A 21,849-nucleotide genomic window follows, 5' to 3' on the forward strand; every position below is an offset into this window, starting at 1 on the left:
ATCCCACTTCAACTGCTGCTTCTGAAGCCAGCCTAGGTACGGTTTCATTCATTAGCTCTGTGTCATCTTCATATCTCTGTTCTAAGGCTGCATATTCGTTTGCAAGTACCAGCCTAAATTGGTCTACTATTACCCTTTCTGAGTCTAGGTCGGCCTGTTTCCTCCTGACGAATTTTGCTCTTTATCTTTTCAAATTGAGGTAATCCAAGGCCTCACTAACTTATGATCACTGCACTTCACCTAACACTTCAACATCCTTCACTATGCTGGCATCGGCACAAGTATGAAATCAATTTCATTTCTTGTTTCACCATTAGGGCTTTTCCGTGTCCACTTTCTGTTGTTACGTTTCCTGAAGAAGTTTTTGATTATTCGCAGCTTATTACTTTCCGCAAATTCTACCATCATCTCTCCTCTAGCGTTCCTAGAACCGACGCCGTAGTTGCCAATGGCTTGTTATTTCTTATCAAATAATTATGCGCCGTAACAGGCACATCTAACAATTGAAGAAAAATTTATCGAACGAGCACTAACTTGCGGCCAACCAGAAACCGATCAACCCTTGTACGTCATTTATAAGGCACGTGCAGCGAGTCCTCATTGCGATTTCAGGTCAAGGCCCATAACGCGGAAGTCACATGGCCATAGTCTCACTAACACTTCTCTGGTGCGGTTTCGGCTGCACTCAGATGACATCACGCGGAGTGAACAACTCTATGCTACTACCCGCTTTCTTGGCTCGATGCTGGTTATTGCGGGTTCTGATGACGTCGCGGCTGCTGAACCAGTCATCAGGCACAGCAAGGTGACCTTCAAGGCCACCTTCTTTGATCTGCATATAAGAAAGGGGGCTTTCCTTTTACATTTCCTACATTTTTCTTCACCGCCGTCGGTTGATATGTAAATTTCTCAACGCTTCTGCCGATGACGCCAAACACGTGTTCGACCACGCGGAGCGCCCGTAGCGACCAAGGGCAAGCTGACGGTTGGCCTCTGGACGGCTTCTCAAATTGCCCCACAACACACAGAAACGATATAAATGCAAGCGGGTCTTCCCATCATGTCAACATTTTTTTTTTTATGTTCATTCAAGCCTTGATTTCCTCGCATCAGAAGGCTGTCGTAATCGGCGCTAGGTTGTATGTTCTCTTAATAGAAGCTTCAACGCAAAGTTGTTCCACCGCTTCTTGTTTTTTTTTCTTTACCATTTAACACGATCGCATAGTTTCGACACGGCTGACAGAAAATTTTAGCTCCGTCAGCATTTCGCGTGTAGTCATACCTGCCCGCTTACATTTCGCTCTGACGCATTGCCCAGCAGCACTGCCGCGTCAAGCTTGCCAAGAGGTTTCACGAGATCTTCGCACGATTTGCCTACGATGGCCAAACCGAGCGCGAGCGCTTTCTCGGTGCCAGCAAGAAAGCCACACGAGAAACTAGGAAATCTTCTTTATTTGCATGTCACGTAGCCACCATGCGCCAGCAAGCCGTGTCAGAATAGCACGACCCTCTCTCGGAACACAGCTATGAAGCGTGCTCTGTTAACGAATATCACTTCATCAGAGGAACACAGCTTCTGCGAACATCTTCGTTGCCGCGTCGATGAATAACAAAAGAGAAGTTAAACGTCTTTCCCTCGTAAGAAATGAAAGATATAAGTTTAAGCGCATGCTACGCCGGAAACGTGATCTTGTCGTGAGGAAACGATCACATGCTGCTCGCACAATTGACGGTTGCTGTATAGACACAGCTTGCAGGTGACATCACAGATCGGCATTCAAGTAGCGTATAGCGGACCAGACATAAGGCAGGTTGGAGCCGTCTATAGACGGCATCGAAATTTGCATGTAGGGCTCACGTGAACGCTATCGGGACCTTATGGATCAAAAGAGACTCGCTTCAGGCCACCGGATATACCTATCTTCCCGCTTTGCACGAACGAGCTACAGAGTTTCCAAAGTTGTGCCGTAACTACAGGAGCAGACAGGGCAGGAGAGAGAGAGTGTGTGTGTGATCGTGAAGGGGAAGAGCCGCAGGGGATGCGAACCAGACGAGACAGCATTGGACGGCGAGGAGGTACGGTCGAGAGGCAACCTTGCGGGAGGTCGCCCCCTTTCGCCCGAACTATCTGCTGACCCGGCCAGACGCGACCGGAACGTTGTTTACTCCTCGGCGGTGCCGGCGACAACGCTCCTACGGAAGACGAGTTGTGTCCGGGTAAAACTAGAAAGAATGATTGAGGAAGAAAGAAGGAGGGGGGGGGGGGGGTTAAGGCGAAAACAAGAACACGATGGCTATAGCTATTGGCTACACGACCGGTTGTTGAGCAAGCGATAGGGCAAGTCTGATTGTAAACTCGGCGCGTGACAGGAGGCACAGAAGCAACGATGCGCGTATCGCTGGGGCGCAGCTGCCGCCGGTCGCAGCAAGATCAACAGCGCCAGATCGACGCCAGCCAGACCATCGGCACGACGCCCTCGTCCACGTATGGAGCGCACCTCGCCCTCGCGCCATCGCGTGTTGAGTATTCATTATTTCACGCCCCTTGACCGGTCTACGCGCCGCCGCTCGTACTCCTAATCGATTACGGAACAGCTGAAAGAAAACGCTTTTGTTCATTCAGACCAGTGGCGCCGGTCATATGCAAAGCACCACGAGAGAAGGGGACGGCGCGGCACGTTATTTATCGAGAAGGCGATGACCCAGACCCTGTACGTGTGTTCGGCTGGCCTTGGTAACTACAGCGTTCACGTCTCTTGCGCCAGCGGTGTTTGCACCCGAAGAACCTTCCCGAAGCAACTTTTCACGGTTGCTTTATCGTTTGTCTGGTTAGGCCTGGTTTTTCCCCTTGTGTCGTCGTGTTGACAAGTGTGTTCTGTAACTGCGTTGAAATGACCGTGGTTAGTGACACACGTGTTTCAGCTTGATGGTTAAGTTTCGTCGAAAGGGAAATAACAAAGGGAACTAAATCGCGTCCTCAGAAAGAAAAGAAAAAGAAATGTTAAATTATGGGATTTAACGTGCCAAAACCACTTTCTGATTATGAGCCACGCCGTAGTGGAGGACTCCGGAAATTTCAACCACCTGGGGATCTTTAACGTGCACCTAAATCTAAGTACACGGGTGTTTTCGCATTTCGCCTCCATCGAAATGCGGAAAAAGAAATGTTGACGGGGAGGGGGGAAGGATGGGATTGGCACTTTTTGCCTCTTGTATCGGTTTTTCAAGTCGTGTCAAAGCTTGTCTTCACTATACGTCTCGGCGTCATAAAAAATATCCACTCACAAATGAAAAACCCACGTTCGGCGAGATTACAGAAATCTGTGACTGTGCGCACCCGATGGTCAACACCCGAAGGTCGAGAAATTCCCAAATCTGCCAACGATATATCGAATGCAGTAAGCGACCGTACCAAATGCAGACTACTTCGTATAGGAGCAATGAACGATATTTCATCAGCTCGAGTTGTTTAAGATACGTTGAAATCTATGCACCAGTGAATTTCTTTGTAAAATTTAAACCCAGTTAGACAAGCAGTGAATAAGTTTCTTGTGCTGTGGCGCGCGCTGCTCTACGCTACATAGCCGCCTAAGGAGGGCTCGCTGCAGCATTGCGATTATAGCATTATCAACAATTTTGTATAAGACGCTCATGTTTCCTTTGGGTCTACAATACTTCCAGTCAATGTAGGTAACCGGTCGATAAATCCCAATGTGCTTCAGGTATGAAACAGTGCGGTCTGCGCGGTGCAAGGCACACGCTTTCTGTGAAAAGTTACCGCTACACGGGCGGTCTCGGAGAGCAAGTATTGGAAGAAAGGACAAAGCGCAGTGATCGAGCCCGGCTAGACTTGACGATCAACGTGTCGCCTGGAGAGACAAGTGCCGGCGGATCCTCTGAGAGATGGAAACAGCCGCTATAAGTGCGGACTATGACACTTGTGCATATGAAGCATCGAAGGCGATTTATAAGGCTTAATAATTATAAATCGCATGAATCGCATGTGCACTGACCGATTGAGTAGTCCAAGCTAGTAAATGAGCCTATAGGAGCTTGCAGTTAGTCGTAATGCCGGTATATATACCTTTCGAACGAGAACTCCTGCATCGTCACCAAACTGCTCTGGTGTCGGTTGAGAAACCACCTGAGCCTTCTTTCAAAAGCACTGCAGAAGTAGCAGCGCACGCTCTTTGTACTTCCGCGCAACAATCCACAGAAGAGGTTCTCTCTCCCCTGATGAAAGGATCAATAGAACGTCGTCCCGACACAATAACCATCCAAATCGCTCGCCGTTGACTCACATGGAAAGCGATACAAACTCCGATTCGCGGCTTCAGAATCCGAACAAAACACTTGAGCCAAGCTGCATTCCGATATCACCAGTAGTTGCCTGTCAACAGCAGACCAAGGTGACGCCACCTATCCAATTGTTGAACGATGCTATAATACACACGAAGTTTTAAAGGAAATCTTGGACCCATTCAGGCGCTTGGACCCATTCAGGCGCACATTTGGCAAGGTTCGCCTGTGCAGTAGGTTTACATAAAGCCGAACAAAAGTAAGACAGTGCGTGTCGCATGCAAAACATGCCTTTTACAGGCAGGGCGTATAGACATAAACAAATTCACTCGCACTCACACGTGCTGTTGGTTTCTCACGTAACGAACCATGCGTTATCGATGCGAACGCAATTTTTGAACTCAAGGAAACAACAATGTAGACATTTTTCTGCAGGTGAAAGGACTTATGTCATGAGAGATTAAACAAGCTCTCTCACATTCCTTAGAATTCCTGTCTGCCCAGCCGCGCAGCGTAGTTAGAAAGTATGAATGAACGTGGATTGGAAAGATGCGTTCAACAGAAGCCAGAATGTTTATTAACCCGACCCTGAAATGAAATGAATAAATAACGAAAAGCCAGAACTTCATTGCGCTGAGCATTCTAGAAGCTTCACTCGGCCTCGTGGCGATGCATATTGTCCTGCGCAAGTCTTGGACGTCGCCTGCTTCCTCCGGATGAGTCATTCGAGTGGCCTCGAAGGTTCTGGGAAACTGACGTACCGCGCGACTTGTCGCCACCTGCCGGCAGACAAACAAACGTCACGCGCACGTGTCTCGGCTACAGCGGGAAAAAAAAAAACGTTTCTTGGTCGGCACGTGGATCTTTCTCAACAAGGTAACGTGTAGCGGATGCTGAGCGTTAACGGAAGAAAAGCACTCTTGTCACTGTTGGCAGGCTGGAAACTCCATTACGCAAAAGTGCTGATAGCTCTAAATTGAATTAGGTTCCTCAATTTAATGTACCGACTAAACTCACGGTCTACGAGAAACGCCGTAGCGGAGGGGCTCCGGAACATTTTTTTCAACCATTGCGGCGCACCGAAAGCGCGGTGCACGAATTGTCGTGCATTTGGCCTTCCATGGGAATGTGGCCGCTGCGGCCGGCTATCGAACCTGAGACCTCGTGCTCATATACAGAAGATCACGGAAGGACCGCCGGCGATGGATTAAGAACCGACGATTTTAGCGGTCTGACAGTTGACCTACAGTGCGGCATTGGGCCCTGTAGGTTTTCCATGAGAAATCGTTTGCCTATAACGCCGCTGCCAAGCACTTAGTGGTTTAGTAGCCCGGAAAACCTGAGTGTGGAAGGTTGGTTTTTTATTTCTGCAAACACACGAAAAGTCGCAAATCAGCCGCAAATGCGAATAATCGACAGCGGTAGCACAGTAATGGACTATTACGTGAAATAAGGCTCTTATAGTTCTACTCACAGTATTGTTAGCGGAATCGGAAGCGAAGGCTGGCAACATAGGAGAGAGAAGTGGCAGCCGCGAAGGAAGGCAGTCGTCACGCTGTTGTGAACTCTTTCTTTCTTTTATTTATATAATAAAGAACGCCCCTCTTTAATAATTTGTGTGTCTGCGAAGAAATTCCTAACATCTCAGAAATGGGATACACCGAAACCTTCGTGGTGAAGCTATCCTGGAAGCCGATGTCGTGGGATTGCGTCGATGATGATGCTCGCTGACTTTTCAACGGACCCTTCGTTGGCGCCGTCTTCGTGAGGTACGGACCGTAAAACGGACCTTTGCGTTGCCTTGAAAACGTGAGTGCGGACACTCTGTGTGACGTCTACGAGACGCAACGGTACCATCTTCGTGAGGTACCGACATCGAAAACGTGAGTCTTTGTGCCGCCTCAGAAACGAGTGTGCGGATGCTCTGTGTGACGTCGTAAGCCTAGACGCTCAGCTGGAGGTGAAAACTGTGTGTACGCCTAGGGAGACGCCTAGACAACCCCGAAGATGGCAGACGGCGGCGGAACTCACGAAAACCAACTGATGCAAGGTCTGCTGGAGCAAAACCGGCCGTTACTGGAGCTCCTCGAGAGGAAACCTGAAGCGTTCCATGTTATGCCAGACCTGAATAAAACTATCCACGATTTCGATGGCGAGGGCTCATCCCACGAAGCCGGGGCGTGGCTGAAGAGCATCGATTCCATGGCGGTCCTGCGCGGCTCGCCGGACAGCTTCAGAATAGAAAACACAAGGCTTCACATGAAGGGACCTGCTCAATTTTGGCTTCAGGCCCGTGTCGATGACCTCACTAGGTGGGAGGACTTCAAGATTACCTTCAAAAAGACATTTGTGGGCCAGACAAGCACGGTCGAAAAGTTCAAGCAAATGCAGGAAGGAGTCCAGACGAGGGGAGAGTCCATCATGGCATACTTTCTCGAAAAGACCTTGTTATGCAAGGGATTGGGCCACGGTAGGCAAGATACTATGGAGCTAGTTTTGGTAGGGCAGCAGTTTAGAAATGCATGCACCTCCATGACGGCGAAGGAACACAAGGACGAGGATGAATTTCTGGCAGGCTTCCGAAGACTGGCGCGAATAAGCGAAGCTAGAATGTAGAAGTCACCAGGGCCCAAGCCACAAGGTGGTGATTCAGGCGCCACAACACCTCGCGCCAAGCCTACGACCTCAAGATCTTGGACTGCCGCGCGTATACTGATCAAGTGACCAGACCAAGCACGTGTCCCAGACCGAGCAAGTGGTGGGGGACTACCGAAGAAAACGCCAGAGCCGCCTAAGCGTGATCAAGCGGAGTGAAAATGCTACAGTTGCGGCAGGTATGGGCACATAGCGGGAGACTGTACAAAAACAAACCCTGTTGGTAACTTCGTGGTGAATTAGAATACAACAAGCGACAGTGGTCCATCAAAGTTCCTCAAAACTGCGACCATCAGTGGAACTCACCAGCTCTCGGTGATGATTGACCCGGGAAGTTCAGATTGCATATTGCGCCATCAAGCGGCTGAAAGGTGCAGCCTACAAGTTGTGTGCAGGGCCCGAGACTTGTATGGGTTTGGGAACACCGGCACATCTACAGTTCGGTCTATCGGGACCTTGGAGGTGGACATAGAAATTGATGACGTGGTATGCCGCAATGTCAAGGTGATTGTCGTCAACAACAGTGCCTTGCCCGTGGACATGCTGGTTGGTAGAACCTGGACGGAACAAGACCACATTGCATACTTACGCATGGGAGATGAACTCAGGATTGGCTACCGAGACGATCTACCATTTTGTAACATCGACCTTGCCCAGATGAAGCCTTCCAAGGAACCACCTCCTGTCAAGGAAACCATTGTGCTGCCCAAAAGAACTGTATTTATTTATTTATTGGTACCTCAAATACCCCATTTGGGGTTTTACATGAGGGGTGGGCATATTTACATAATATTTTCAATAAATGCCTTGAACGATGAATGACTGGAGTGGTGCACCGCTTCAGCAGGCAGATGATTCCAGTCTTTCGCTGTTTGAATGAAGAAAGAGTTAAGATGAGCGGAGGTGCGAGCTGGAGGGGGATAAACAGCCTTTGAATGGCCATGACGGGATGAAGTGCGATGCGCAGGCGTGATGTCGGTCTGATGAAGTAGTGAGTGATAAAATTTGTAAAAGAGGCACAGTCTTGCTGTTTTGCGGCGCTGCTCGAGGGTTGGAAGTTTCAGAGATGATTTAAGTTTAGTAACGCTAGTGTGGTGAGAGTAGTCAGAATGAATGAACCTTGCTGCACGATTCTGTATGGATTCTAGTGCTGTTGCCAGGTTAGATTGGTGTGGGTCCCACACTGAGCATGCGTATTCTAGTTTGGGTCGAACGATTGTTAAGTATGCGAGTAGTTTTACTGAGTGCGGAACAAGACGTAGATTACGGCGCAGGTAGTTTAGTACACGATTGGCATCATTGCTAATGTTGCAAATGTGTGAGGACCAACTGAGGTTATTGGACAAGTTAACGCCTAGGTATTTATATGAAGTTACAGCACATATTTCCGAACCGGCGATAGTGTAATTAGCTGACATAAATGATTGGCGACGATGGAAAGTAAGTAGTGACGTTTTGTTGATGTTGAGGGACATTAGCCAATTATTACACCATGTTTCAATGACGTTAATGTCGGACTGGAGGGCGCGAGAATCAGCGTCGTTAGTAATAGGACGATAGATTACACAGTCATCGGCAAATAAACGAATTTTGGAAGAACAACCTATAGGTAAGTCGTTAATGTATATTAAGAAGAGTAGTGGTCCCAGGACTGTGCCTTGTGGCACGCCAGAGATAACGGGTGATAAGGTAGACGAGCATTGGTTAGCGTAAACGAACTGTTGACGGTTAGTGAGAAAGTTGCGTATCCATTGAAGAACATGAGGGTTAAGATTAAGACATGATAGTTTTAGAAAGAGCCGTTCATGAGGAACCTTGTCGAAAGCCTTTTGGAAATCTAGGAAGAGGGCGTCTATGGGTATGTTTTGATCAAGATGCGAGCTGATGTCATTAACGAATAGGGCTAGCTGAGTCTCGCAGGAGATGCCTTTCTGAAAACCGTGTTGATTTGGATTAAAGAAATTAGCGGATGTTAGGAAGTTTACAATATGAGAATAAATTATATGCTCCATTAGTTTAGAACAAACACTGATGAGGGAAATTGGACGGTAATTGTGGCACGATGATGATGATCCTTTTTTTGGTACTGGAATTATCTTACCTATTTTCCAGTCTTGCGGCACCACTCCAGATGATAATGATTGCTGAAAGATATGACACAAAAATACACTAGAGATGTGCGCGGTGTTCTTAAGCATTTTGGAATTGATGCCGTCGATGCCGGCTGAGGATGTTAATTTGAGGGATTCGATTAGCTTCGTTATACCATGTGCTTCGATTGTTATGTCAGGCATCGTTGGGTTGTTGAGGTAAGGACAGTCTGGGAGGTCAGTGTTAGGTTCAGAAGTGAACACGGAAGAGAAGACAGAGTTTAGTACTTCAGATACTTTATGGTCTGGAACACGGTTATTATCGTTATCACATAATAGTAATGGTTTACGGTTATTTGGGTTAATGTATTTCCAGAATTGTTTGGGATTGTTTTGCAGCAAGTTAGGGAGTGTAGTTGAGTAGAAGGTTCGTTTAGCTGTTGCGGCCAAGGAATCAAACTCCTTTTCAGTGATGTAATATTTTTCCCAGGCCGGAGCGGTATTGGAACGCTTGGCTTTACGAAATAATCTTTTCTTTTTATTATTTAGTCGTTTTAATGTGTTGTTGAACCATGGGGACGAAGGTCGCTCTGTTAAAATGATGGTTGGTATGTAAGTCGTAGTGAGTTCGATCATTTTATTTTTAAAAAGCGTCCAGTTGGCGTCTACTGTGCGCTTCGGGAAATCTATAATGAACCAGTTGTAAAACTCGGTTAGTGCATTGTTGATGCTGATGTAATCACCTTTATCGTAGAGTGTTATTTTCTTTTTTGATTTTTTGCAATGAGGTAGCTGCCAGGATAATTCTGCATGTAGTACCGAGTGATCACTTAGTTCTGGTAGATGTGTTATAGAAGAAACACTGTCGGGATGGGATGTTAAGATAAGGTCGAGTATGTTAGAGCACTGTTCGTTTTTCCGCGTTGGGGTAGATACTAGCTGTGTCAAACCAAAGGTGAGGCATGTGTTAAGAAAATTACATTCAAGGTTATTTTTAGACAGTGTTATGGCTGGTTCGGACCATGCTATATCAGGAAAGTTAAAGTCACCTAAGAGGAGTAGTTGCGCATGATTAAATGACTTAGTAACAGTTTGCAGTGCCTCGTGGAAGTGAATAGTGAAGGAAGCATCTGCATCGGGGGGTCGATAGCATACACCGATAATAGTTTGTAGGTATGAAGAACTGCACAATACGAATAATATTTCCAGAGGTGAAGTGATATTGATAATGGAGCAACAAAGGCTACGATGGGCAGCTATCAGAACACCTCCTCCGCGTTTGCCTACACGATCTCGCCTAAAAATGTCAAAATCAGGAAGGAAAGAATTAAGCTCTGTGTTATCGACGGTAGAATTCAGCCACGTTTCTGTTAGTACAAGAAGCTTACAATCAGAGGAATCGATAAGGCTACAGAGTGCTTCGCGTTTGGGCAACAAGCTTCTAATGTTAGTATAAACGAATGATACAGGGGTGGTATATGGTTTTGCGATAGCGCGTGATGGTAGCTATGAAGTTGAGGTAACTCTATTTGTAGTGTTATCATACTTGTAAGTTCTGTTATCCACGATTAGTTTATCGTACCGGAGTTTGAAAGGTTTCTGTTGCGACTTGCCGAACTCGATTAGTTGTTTACGTGCATGCCGGGTGTTAGCTGAGTAGTCTTCCGATATGCTGTAGCTGGACCCTCTAAGTTGTTTAGCATTTGAAAGAATGTGTTGTTTTACTTTGAAATGAGCTAATTTGATAATTATGGGTCTGTTTCTATTAGAGCTATATCTGCCAATTCTATGAGCGCGCTCAATATCTAAGGGATCCAACTTGACATTAAGGTTAGAAGCACAAAGTTCCACAATTTTCTTCTCAGATTCTTGCCACGTTTCACGCTCAGTATCAGATACCCCAAAAAACACAAGGTTAGAACGACGAGCCCTATCTTCTGAATCGTTTAGTCTTGATGAAATGTCGGAAATGGCTTTAGTGTTTGTATCGACCACTGTCCTGATGCAATTAACTTCGGTTTTTAGTGCAGTTATGGCGGAAACATCACCTTCAATTTTTGTTAGTCGCCTTTTAATGTCGTCAAAAATTTTGTCGTTCTGCGATAGTTTATTTCGAATTGATTTCATTTCACTTAGAAGGGATGCCTGACCTGAGTTTATTTCCTCCAATGCAGCCATTATGTCACAGGATGCCTGCGTAGAAGTGGAACGGGTGTTAGGGCCGGGATTTGATTCTATGTCGCCAGAGAGAGAAAGAAGTTGTAAGATGACATACGTGCAGTCGCGAACAATGGTAATGCAGCAGCCTGGGCTTGGCAGCACTAGCAAAGCGGCATAGCGGGAACGACGCGCATAAATAGCGTAATTGGTTGTTACCTGTAATGCGAAGAGGCGTCGGGCGTCAGTAAACCACATTGTCGGAGTTGGGTTTACCGTGGAGACCCAGTAAGAGTGAAGGAAATATGATCTTACCTAGTGGGCCTGGTAAGGGAATGCTACTTCACATCGAATTCGTGTTGAATGACAAGGATGAAGACCAACAGCTGATCAAGGGAAGTTTGTTGGCTCACGCTGAACTGCTTTCAAGCAGCGAAGAGTTAACCTCCATGAGACCTGCGTCTCAGCCGAAGCCCATTGATCGTAGCATGCTGAATGTCGGGAAAGACGTCAATGAACAACAATTGGATGCACTGATGAAGATGCTCAATGAATACATGGACTGCTTTGCACTGAATCTGCCAGAGTTGGGGTGTTGTAACCAACTGGAAATGACTATCACAGAGTATTCCGGATGCACTCCAGTCAGCTGCAAACCGTACACGACTAATGCAGACGAAAGAGAAGCAATCCAAGAAATTGTCAAAGAGTGTAAAGCGACTGGCATTGTAACCGAAGCATCCTCGCCATACGCTAGTTTAGTGCTACTCGTGAAAAAGAAAAAAAATGGAGAAAATCGTCTAGTCATAGACTATCGGCGGCTAAATGGCCAGACGGTGCCAGAACACTTTCTCTTGCCAAACATTGATGACGAGCTGCAACAAATGTCCGGAGCACGAACGTACTGTGTGTTAGACTCTGCAAACGGGTACCTTCAGCTTCTACTGAGTGAGGAATCGAAGGCCAAAACTTCAATAATCACGCCTGATGAGACCGGGCAGTTTGAACGTATGGTGTTCGAGCTGAGAAACGGTCCTACTGTAATTCAACGTCTAATGAACAAGATCCTCAGATCTCTGCGCAACATTGCAGTATTGTGTTACATGGACGACTTGTTGATTCCAGCCTAGGACTGGGAAGACATGCTGGTTCGGCTCAAACAAATACTGGATGCTCTGCGAGCTGCTGGTCCAACCCTGAAGCTACAGAAGTGTGTGCCTGGAAGTGACGAACTCGACTACTTAAGTTTCAAGATTGTGAAAGGCTACCTGCAGCCACGTGAAGTGAAGCAACAATCTATATTGGACGCTAGCACGCCAACTGACGTTCACAGTGTCAAGATATGTCTGGGCCTGACAGGATTTCTGAGACGCTTCACTCCCCATTAAGCTCTGAAAGCAGAACCACTTCTCTGACCAAGAAAGACACAAAGCATATATGGGCAGTGGAGCAACAGAAAGCTTTCGACCAGTTCCGAAGAGAACTGACAGAGCCTCCGGTTTTGAAGTTGTATGACCCTTCGGCTCCAACATAACTCCACATGGACGCAAGCAAACATGGACTTGCGGGAATGATCCTTCAACAAGATGAGTCAGGACGCTGGCACTTGGTGCTTTGTGTCAGTAAACGCACCACTGAGGCGGAGAAGAATTACCATGCGGGAAAACTGGAGTTAATGGCAATAGTCTGGAGTATGGAAAGACCATCCATTTCTACCAGTCATTCCGTTCACGCTGGTAACAGATTGCCAAGCAATTGTGTATCTGAATGCGCACAAGACACTTAAACCACAGATAGCAAGGTGGTTCAACTTATTTCAATAGTACGACTTCGAGGTGAAGCACCGAGCAGGTCAGAAAACGATACACATGGACTATTTGAGTCGTGAACCCGTAGGAGCGCCGCAGGAAACGCTCGATGATGTTGTCGAGAGAAGGATCGAAGTGTGCCTTGCCTTGAGTTTAGAGGACTAAGCTGTGATCATCCAGCGATCTGATGCGGACTTGGCTAACCTCGCACGAATTCTCGAGAAGCCAGTCAAGGAAAGGACCAAGGAAGAAAGTGTCAAGGTCAAAAACCTACGTCTGAAGGATGGAAGGCTGTTGACTTCCATCCTGTTGAAGAAGACGGATGACTTCTTTTCGTGATGCTTAAGAGCATGCGTAAAACACTGTGTGTCAAGTTTCACGACTTACAGGGACATTTTAGTACAGACCGAACAGTGACGAAAATCAAGGAACTTTATTGATTTCCTCGGATGAAGCGCTACGTGGACCAGCACATCCCAATGTTTCGAGTGTTTGCTCACAAAGATGCCAGGAGGGAAGAAACCTGAACTTATGCACCCGGTACCACCTGTGAAGAGACCATTTCAAGTTGTACACTTGGGCCGTGTTGGTCCGTTTGTGAGAAGTTCCAAGAAAAAACAGTGGATCTTGGTGTTGGTGGACAATCTGACCAAGTTTGTACGTCTCTACCCCGTGCGAGACACCTCAGCGAGAAACGTACTACGGTGCATGCAGAGTTTTATAACCGTGTTCGGACTTCCGGAGAACATCAAAGAAATCTCAGACCTTGGTCCCTGTTTCACGTCCCATGGCTTTGAAGCCTTCTGTCAAGAAAATGGTGTGGCTCACACACTGAACTCCGCTCCCCATCCAAAGTGCAAATGGTCAAGTGGAGCGTATGAATCGAACTCTGGTACCGTGTATTATGGCTACAGTCAAGGACCCGACTCAGAAGGACTGGGATCAGTACACCAAGGAGTTAGAGAGATACCTAAACACTGCATACAATTCCACAACTGGCACTAGCCCTTTCAGGCTTCTGCATGGATATCAACCAAGGATGCAGGATGGTGTCCTCAGATGTCTAAACACGGAGAATAACGAGTGGGTATGTGCGGAGCAACTTCAAGAGATGGCTCAAAAGGAAATAGGGAGCGAGCAAGAAAAGTCGAAGCAGTACTTTGACAAGCATCACTTCACAGCGGACAAGCTGAGCAATGGAGACATAGTGGTCATGCGCTGCGTTCCAGAGCACACCGGCGCCCCAACAAAAACACAGAAGTTCAGAGGTCCACTGATTGTGATTGAAATACTCCCAGCGGACACCTACAGAGTGATCGAGATGAACGGAAAGAAAAGGGTCTACTCGACTACCACCAACATCAGCCAACTAAAGAGATGGGGTGGAAGATGCCAAGAACTGCCCGACAAATCAAGCACCGACGAGGAAGACAGCGTGCCGAGACGTAGCACGCGTCTGTCCAAAAGACCTTTTTATCTTCGGGACTATATACCGTGTAGACTGACAGTTCGCTGTCAGAATGGCCGAGTGTTAGCGGAATCGGAAGAGAAGGCTGGCAACATAGGAGAGAGAGGTGGCGGCTGCGAATGAAGGCAGTCGTCACGCTGTTGTGAACTCTTCTTTTATTCATCTATTAAACAGCGCCCCTCTTTAATATACTGTGTGTCTGCGAAGAAATTACTATCAGTATTAATTACAATAAGCAATCACTTCTTAGCCGGGTGACAAAAAAGTGACAATAAAGCGGGGTGACATGAGCCAAAAGACATACGCAAAGAGTTCGCACGGTGACAGTAAACGCTCGCGGTTGGTAACAAAGCTGGTGTGATGAGTAGCGCCGGCAGCGGCGAGCGTGCGTGGTATTCTACACGCATGCCTATTGCAAGGCGAACGTTCCGCGCGGCAGCTGCTTTCAGCATTGCATCTGCATCGCGCCTCCAAAGCTCAGCAGAATGCGTGGCCTACAACACTAGACGCGCGGGAAGCCAGCGCGCATTAATCCGCTAGCCTTCTCGCCTCGCCAACGCATAAGGGGGTGCCCAAAAGTAACCGGAATCGTACTCCTGCGCATCGTGTATTTGTAGTAGGAAGATTAGCCGCCAGGGCGCCATGGGAGGACCTCTCCTAAGTACGCCAAGGGGTGTCAACCAACAACGACGCGCATTGTTTTTCGTGCAGGCGTGTGTGTGTGTGTGTGCTTGTGTGTTTGTGTGTTTGTTTGTGTGTGTGTGTGTGTGTGTGTGTGTGAGTGTGTGTGTGTGCGTGTGCGTGTGCGTGTGCGTGCGTGTGTGTGTGTGTGTGTGAAAGCAGCAAGAATGCAGCAGAAACTGCTGTGATGATGCAACCAGCTTATAAAGAATCCGCTCTCAGTAAAAACCAAGTGCACGTGTACGATTGGTTTGCTAGGTTTAAAAGGGGGGAAATAACCGTTGAAGCTCAGCTCCGTTAAGGTCGTCCTTCAAGTGCATGAATCGACGACAACATCGCCGAAATACGTGGTCTCAAAGTAATATCAACGCGGAACAATCGACCACCTCGATAACTCATCTGGGTTATCTTGGATCTCCATCCAGCGAATTTTGCACGATGATCTAGGAATGCGACCAGCAAAGGGATCGTCGCGTAGAAGCCTGTCGGGCAATGAAAAATGCAGTCACAGACGATCCGCACTTTTTCGAAAAATCCTCAGAGGCGAGGAGTCATGGTCTGCGCGGGACTGTGCCACGTTCAGTGAGTATAACAGAAAACGCGCACTGAGACAGACGCTCTGCGCCCGTTGCCCGGCTAATGTCATGACGGTTTGGTCTATGAACTTGTCGATGCTAGATACTGGCAAGTTCACTGGAATGGAAAAGGAGTGGTAAGACGCACATTAAAAAAACGCATGACATATGGTCATGCTTATGTTATGAATTAATGCACTGGATTACGAAAAAGAAGCAGAAGGAAATCGCACGCTGAAAAGACCGATAAACATATATATAGTGCGACGCAACTTGAGAAATAATATTGAAATGTCGAAGAATTTAGAAGACAAAAAAAAAACATTGAATCGTCGCAACGGCACATCACAGTCGCTGTAGACGTTGAAGTCAATAAAAAAATTATTTTTGAACAGTTCTGATAGCGCCCGCACAACAATGGCTGCTAGCATACTGTCAAATGCTCATATGCTGCGGCCTAAAGCTCACGGCATGGTGCGAAAACTCGTTCACAGTGAAAGCGAAACATTGTCAGCGGACATGCATGCAGACGCGCAGTCGGTCGCTGCGAACCCGTACGATCACTGCATTGAGGCTTCATTCTCTTATGCCCCATTTGGTTATGCAGACAGCCCAACATAAGAACATATTTGACATAGCTTACTCTCAGCGTTTGCCTACCTTTGACGCGATAAACCGGTTCGGGAGGCTCCATCGCGGCGACCGCGCGCAGTGGCGTTCACTGTGCGTATTCGGTAAAGAGATAGCGTCCGTGAACGATTCTGTGCTTTCAGTTTGCCCAATATTATTATATCGACAGCCAAAAGCTTCCCTCGTTTTGAGAGTACCTACATAAATATCCAGGAGGGCTGCCACGTGATGTTGTTATTGAGCGCCGTAAGCGAAACGTATCAGCAGCACGCCGCGTGATCCCTCACATGTGCACTACGCATGGGAGGCGCTTCCGACAGATGGCGACTCCGTAACTCCTCGCCCCCAATACTCGCGAGGGCTGCCACGGCGTCTCTGATTGGTTCGAAATGCGGCCATTGCAGAATTCAACAATAAGGCGGAATTTGACGATGTCCGCGGAATAGCAACCCTGGCACCCGCAGCTGACCATGCGGCGTCCAGCACACAGCGCCGCGCTGGCCGCGTATGCAGCCGTCGCACCCGGGGCAGCCCGGCGTAGAGCAGCGTAGGACAGTGCAGGGCAACGTAGAAATGACGGGAACGTGCCTATAGAGTATCCGTATAATTGTCATCCCAATAACAAAGGACAAGACGAAAAACAGTACCGATAGAAGGAAACGGTTGGGACGCCCGCTTACAGCACCGTCTAATAAAGCGTAACTAACTCCATTCGGAGGACTGAACAGATGAGCCAACACCTTTTAGGCGGTGGCCGGTAGGCCAGTGTGAGAAATATCAAGTCGCGGTGAATTTGTGAACATGAGGGTTGGTTTTTTGCGGGAGCTGTTTGAGAAAAGTGAAATAATAATAATAATAATAATAATAATAATAATAATAATAATAATAATAATAATAATAATAATAATAATAATAATAATAATAATAATAATAATAATAATAATAATAATTAGTTGTCGATGGTGATGATTACGTTTTACTGCCGACAGCCACATAGGCCATAATACCAGTTGAACAAATTTTGTTTTTTTTCTTTTCTTTCTGTTTTTCTATCAGAATTATGCATTCGACGTCCTGTATTCTGCACTGCCTCCGGGTTTGGGCCAAGCACTCATTCCAGCCAGCACGTACAGCAAACTAAGCGTAGGGTTGTCGAATCGCAACATCAACATCGTGGAGGGAAAAAATAAAAGCCCAAAAGAGATGCGCGGCAGAAAGAGCCCAGTGGAGATTTGGACGGAGGCGAGAAGAGTGGCATTACAGAAAACCAGACAGCCTGGTAAATGGCACTACCGGCAACGCTGAGTCCATCGAGACAGAGAAGCTGACGCGAGCCGACACCTTGACACATGTATTCAGGCACAAAGTGCAAATCTTGAGCAAATAAAAGAATTTCACAAGTACTTTCCTTGTCACGCGAAAGACTTCGCAGTTTTTGTTCCGCGTTTGCATTGGGGCTGGTTCTTCGCAGAACTTCGCTTACGTGCAGTCGGCGTCAAGTGATTCCGAACGGCGGTGTTTGAGAGAAAGCTGAATATTTCCGCAGGATAAGCGCACAATGTGGTATTCGGATTTCCATTTTGTACTAGTAGGTTTGAGCAATAGCGCTTCACGGTTTTCAGGGCTACGGTCGCGAACCGCTCGGAAATAGAACATTCTCTCAAATCGCCTGTCCCGTGAACTTTTGAAGCTGGCAGTAAGTACTGTACTTAACTACTCTGTGCGATCGACTGTATTTTCAGCGATGCTCTGGTCATCATTTCGACCGGCATCGCGAGTGGCATGCGCCCGAACGCCGGCAAATGACGAAACACTTCCACGCCAGGGAAAGTTTGACAATGCAGTCTTAAATATCAGTGTCTGTAGCTTGTATTCACGGAATACGATATCTGTTTATTCATCTCTGCGTGCATAGTTGTGCGCTTTTCCGTCTTGAGGCTTTCGCGGTCCAATCTCTCTCACGCTACTGCGAAACTTAACGTAACTAGAATTTACACATTCTCTAACTTCTTCACCTCGTCTTCATCAGGGGCACTATACTTGACAGTACCGTTGCATTTTTTCAGCTGTAGTGTTCAGTCTGATTTCATCGGCAGGGGATCTTCAAAGTAAGTTGTATTTTACAAACCAATTTTGAATGCATTCTTCATGCTATTCTCTAAATGACGAGAATTCTTCTTGTTACTCTTACTAAACCCATCTTCCAAAGTACATCAAGATTATGCGTTAAACTTGTTAATCATTGTGCATTCGGCTTCCGTTGTTTCTTGGCGACGTATTCGTCGTGTGTCACTGGTGTCTTATTTTTTCCGTATTCTGCTGCGAAGTTATTCCACGCAGCGCGCATTGCTAACCTGCTCACATTCTTTTGAATGCGGTAACTCCGTTCTCCATCACGCTCAAAGCTTTGTAGTTTTTTCTCGTACTCATTTCGTTCGACGCAACAATGTGTTTCCTTTCTTTTTTGGTTCTTTTTTCTGCCTATCCCATTCTTAGACGCCCTGCAGCTTTGCCTGGATAAAATGATGAAATTGATAAACGTAAACCGGTGTATCAAAAAGGCCAGGATGCCGTAGAGAGAGACGGAATCTCGCAGGCTTCTTGCACACGCTCCATAAGGGCAACATACGTGTTTAAATAAAAAAAAATGTGCGGAAGCCATCGATAATGATTGTGAATGTGAGTGAACAGCTGAAAGCTTAAGAAAGTTACTCGCTTTAGTAAGGGACGCGTGCTCTCCACGACGTATGTTTCTAGCGATGAGGATATTTAGGTAGCGCTTCTTGTTTAATTGCGTAATTACAGCGCACGTCAACCTGAGTACGACCCTCGTATTTAGTATGTGCGTATTTTCCAGCTCGCCGAGTCTCTTTTCATGGTAAGAGTGACCGTTCTGCGATTGCGGAGGCCTTCTTCTTCATTCTTTGCTGATCGCTTTCGAAGCGGCCGACCGCTGGCTGCGTTCGACTTGTGGCAGGGCGCCCTTGACGTCAATCACGAGCGCTCGTGGTCAACACCGTACACGACGTCAATCGTCGCCGTGGAAATCGGAAAGAAAAGAACACGGCGGGCAGGCAATGGCCGCGCCTGCCGTATAGAGTGCGCACTGAGAAACATTCGAGAATCGGCCGCTTTTGCAACGGCGCGCGTATATGCCGAGTTTCGCCACACAGTCCAGCGACTGTAACGACCTGAGGAGAGTTGCGTCACGGCTTGGTTGCGGGAGCAAGTGGCGAGTCTTTGCGTCGAGAGACACAGAAACGCGATCAGCGAACTCGATTCGCTTTCTGGCAGACGTGCGATGGTGGTGAGGGATGGAGAAACTTTTTTTGTTTATTTGCACCAGTACGTGCAGACACCTCGAGGTCAGATAGAAAGGCATCACATGTCTACGTGTAATTGCGCGCAAAGGTATTGGAAATGCGTAAACTGGAACAAAGTTCAGATACATCGCGGCCTATAATCGGGTATCACACGACGCGGAGGTGAAGCTGGCGCTTGATTGCGCACACGGTTCTTGACTGAGCTAAGCGGGAGCTCGGCTGCCGAGCGATTGCGTGGGAAGGCGGCGAGGGCGGGTGCAGTGCTATAGACCTAGACAATTATTAAACTGCGGACATTTCTTTCTTTTTCCCATTTTTTTGAAGCACGCAATGTGGGTTTCGTTTTGGGATCCGTGCTACTTGCGGTTGGGTGACAATTTGGCCCCCTCTCAAAACTTTCTGCGCAATGTGTATTTCTACACGCCCCCCCCCCCCCCCCACACACACACGCAAACACACGCACGCGCACACACATGTACACACGCGCGGGTGTAACGCGCATTGCCACAGGATATTGACGAGCGAATGTCAAGACGGCAAAACGATTGAACAATAAAGTGTGGACTGTTTTTGGGAGATCGTTAACTTGTGCTTTCGTGCAGCACAACGTAAAGCTCATTGCCGGGAACGCAACAATCGGGTCCACAGCACACCCGCACTGGTTTCTCAGTGGCTTAGGCTTTGCGCCGCTAAGCACGCGGTCGCGGGATCAAATATCCATTTCGATGTGGACGGAAAAGGCCCGTGCACCGTGCATTGGGCACACGTTAAAGAATCCCAGATGGTCGGAATTAATCCGGAGTCCGGCACTACAGCGTGCCTCGTAATCGGATCGTGGTTTTGCTAAGTAAAACCCCCAAAATTAACTTATATTTAGGCAAACTTAGAGTTTCTCTTGTGTAAATTTCCTCTCCAAGTTGGTCTTAAACCACTTCCTTCTTCGGATAGCACAACAGAAATAACGAGTTACTCAACGTATGAGCCCGATTCATCCTTGAACAGAATGATCAAAACTCGATGCCACCGCGCGAAGTGTCAGCGTTGATATAGCCACGCCTACATAGACACGATGGCTGCAAGATGCAAATAGGGCTGGTTGCCTTTCCTGGAACGACTTTCCCCTTCTCTACTTTTGAAAGAGACAAGCTTATAGCCGCCACTAAGGAGACAGAAACGCGCACAATTGCGCAGTAGCCACTGTTGTGGTCACGTTCATGCTTCGCGGAGTTATAAGCGTGCGTCGAAAAGAAGAAATCTGTTTCTTTCCATTGTAGTACAGCCACGCCTACAGGCACGCACGCACGCACGCACGCACGCACGCAAGCACACACACACACACACACACACACACACACACACACACACACACACACACACACACACACACACACACACACACACACACACACACACACACACACACATATATATATATATATATATATATATATATATATATATATATATATATATATATATATATATATATATGAGTATTAAAAGGTCGTCATTAGAATCATAGTTGCCCCCACGACCATCAGCATCATGAACAACAACAGCCTATCTTATGTCCATTGCAGGACGGAGACGTCTCTGTGCGATTTCCAATTTGCCCCGGTACGTCAGGTTTGTAATCTATCTTTATCTTGTCCACTGCCGTCCGCGCTAAGTTTTTTTGTTCCCCTTGGCACACGTTCGGTATCTGCTCTGCGGATTACGTGACCTAGCTGCCACCGTTTGCGCCATCGTCTGTCAAGCGTATCTCTCGCCTGTCTGCACCATTGACAAAACGGAAACGTGAGTCTCGATTTCAAGGGGTGCCGTTATACCACTTAGCAACGTATACCGCACTCTACTCGCTCTCTGAGTCCCACAAGCTGGCATTTTACTAACGCCCGAGTGGCCGTTCGGAAACATACAAGTTATTAAATAATAGCTTCCGAGGTCGGGTCACCCGCGATCACTGCGTGTGTGTCCAGATCTCGCAGGCCATACTTCAGTATTGCTAGCTCCGGCTTTCTCCGCCAAGGAGCAGTGCCTGGGAAGTTGGGAACCAATGTGGTAGCACGCGCGCTCGTCGTCTTCATTCAGGATATGTTTTGATGCCTGTGCAGCTTAATGAGCAACAAAGTACCCATAAAAGTACAAAAGCAGCCATAAAGG

The 21,849-nt window shown here is 47.3% G+C and overlaps 2 protein-coding genes and 1 long non-coding RNA gene across 6 annotated transcripts in view; 2 read left to right on the forward strand and 1 right to left on the reverse strand.

Moving 5' to 3' along the window:
- Nucleotides 1-17,751, forward strand: part of LOC135910810 (uncharacterized) — a 38,614-nt gene extending 20,863 nt beyond the window's left edge. Inside the window, exon 3 of the long non-coding RNA XR_010567139.2 lies at nt 17,420-17,751. This is a non-coding gene — a long non-coding RNA (uncharacterized lncRNA). The remainder of the gene's footprint in view (nt 1-17,419) is intronic.
- Nucleotides 1-21,849, reverse strand: part of LOC135910807 (prestin-like) — a 271,569-nt gene that overhangs the window by 155,658 nt on the left and 94,062 nt on the right. The window lies entirely within an intron of this gene.
- LOC135910759 (uncharacterized) lies at nt 6,053-14,600 on the forward strand. Its single transcript, XM_065442849.2, has 2 exons — nt 6,053-6,530; nt 14,018-14,600. Exons 1-2 carry the CDS (start codon nt 6,307-6,309, stop codon nt 14,598-14,600), a joined length of 807 nt encoding a protein of 268 aa, XP_065298921.1. The 5' UTR covers nt 6,053-6,306.

This window comes from Dermacentor albipictus, chromosome 5, assembly GCF_038994185.2.
Source record: "Dermacentor albipictus isolate Rhodes 1998 colony chromosome 5, USDA_Dalb.pri_finalv2, whole genome shotgun sequence".
In the NCBI taxonomy this organism is placed as follows: Eukaryota; Metazoa; Arthropoda; class Arachnida; order Ixodida; family Ixodidae; genus Dermacentor; species Dermacentor albipictus.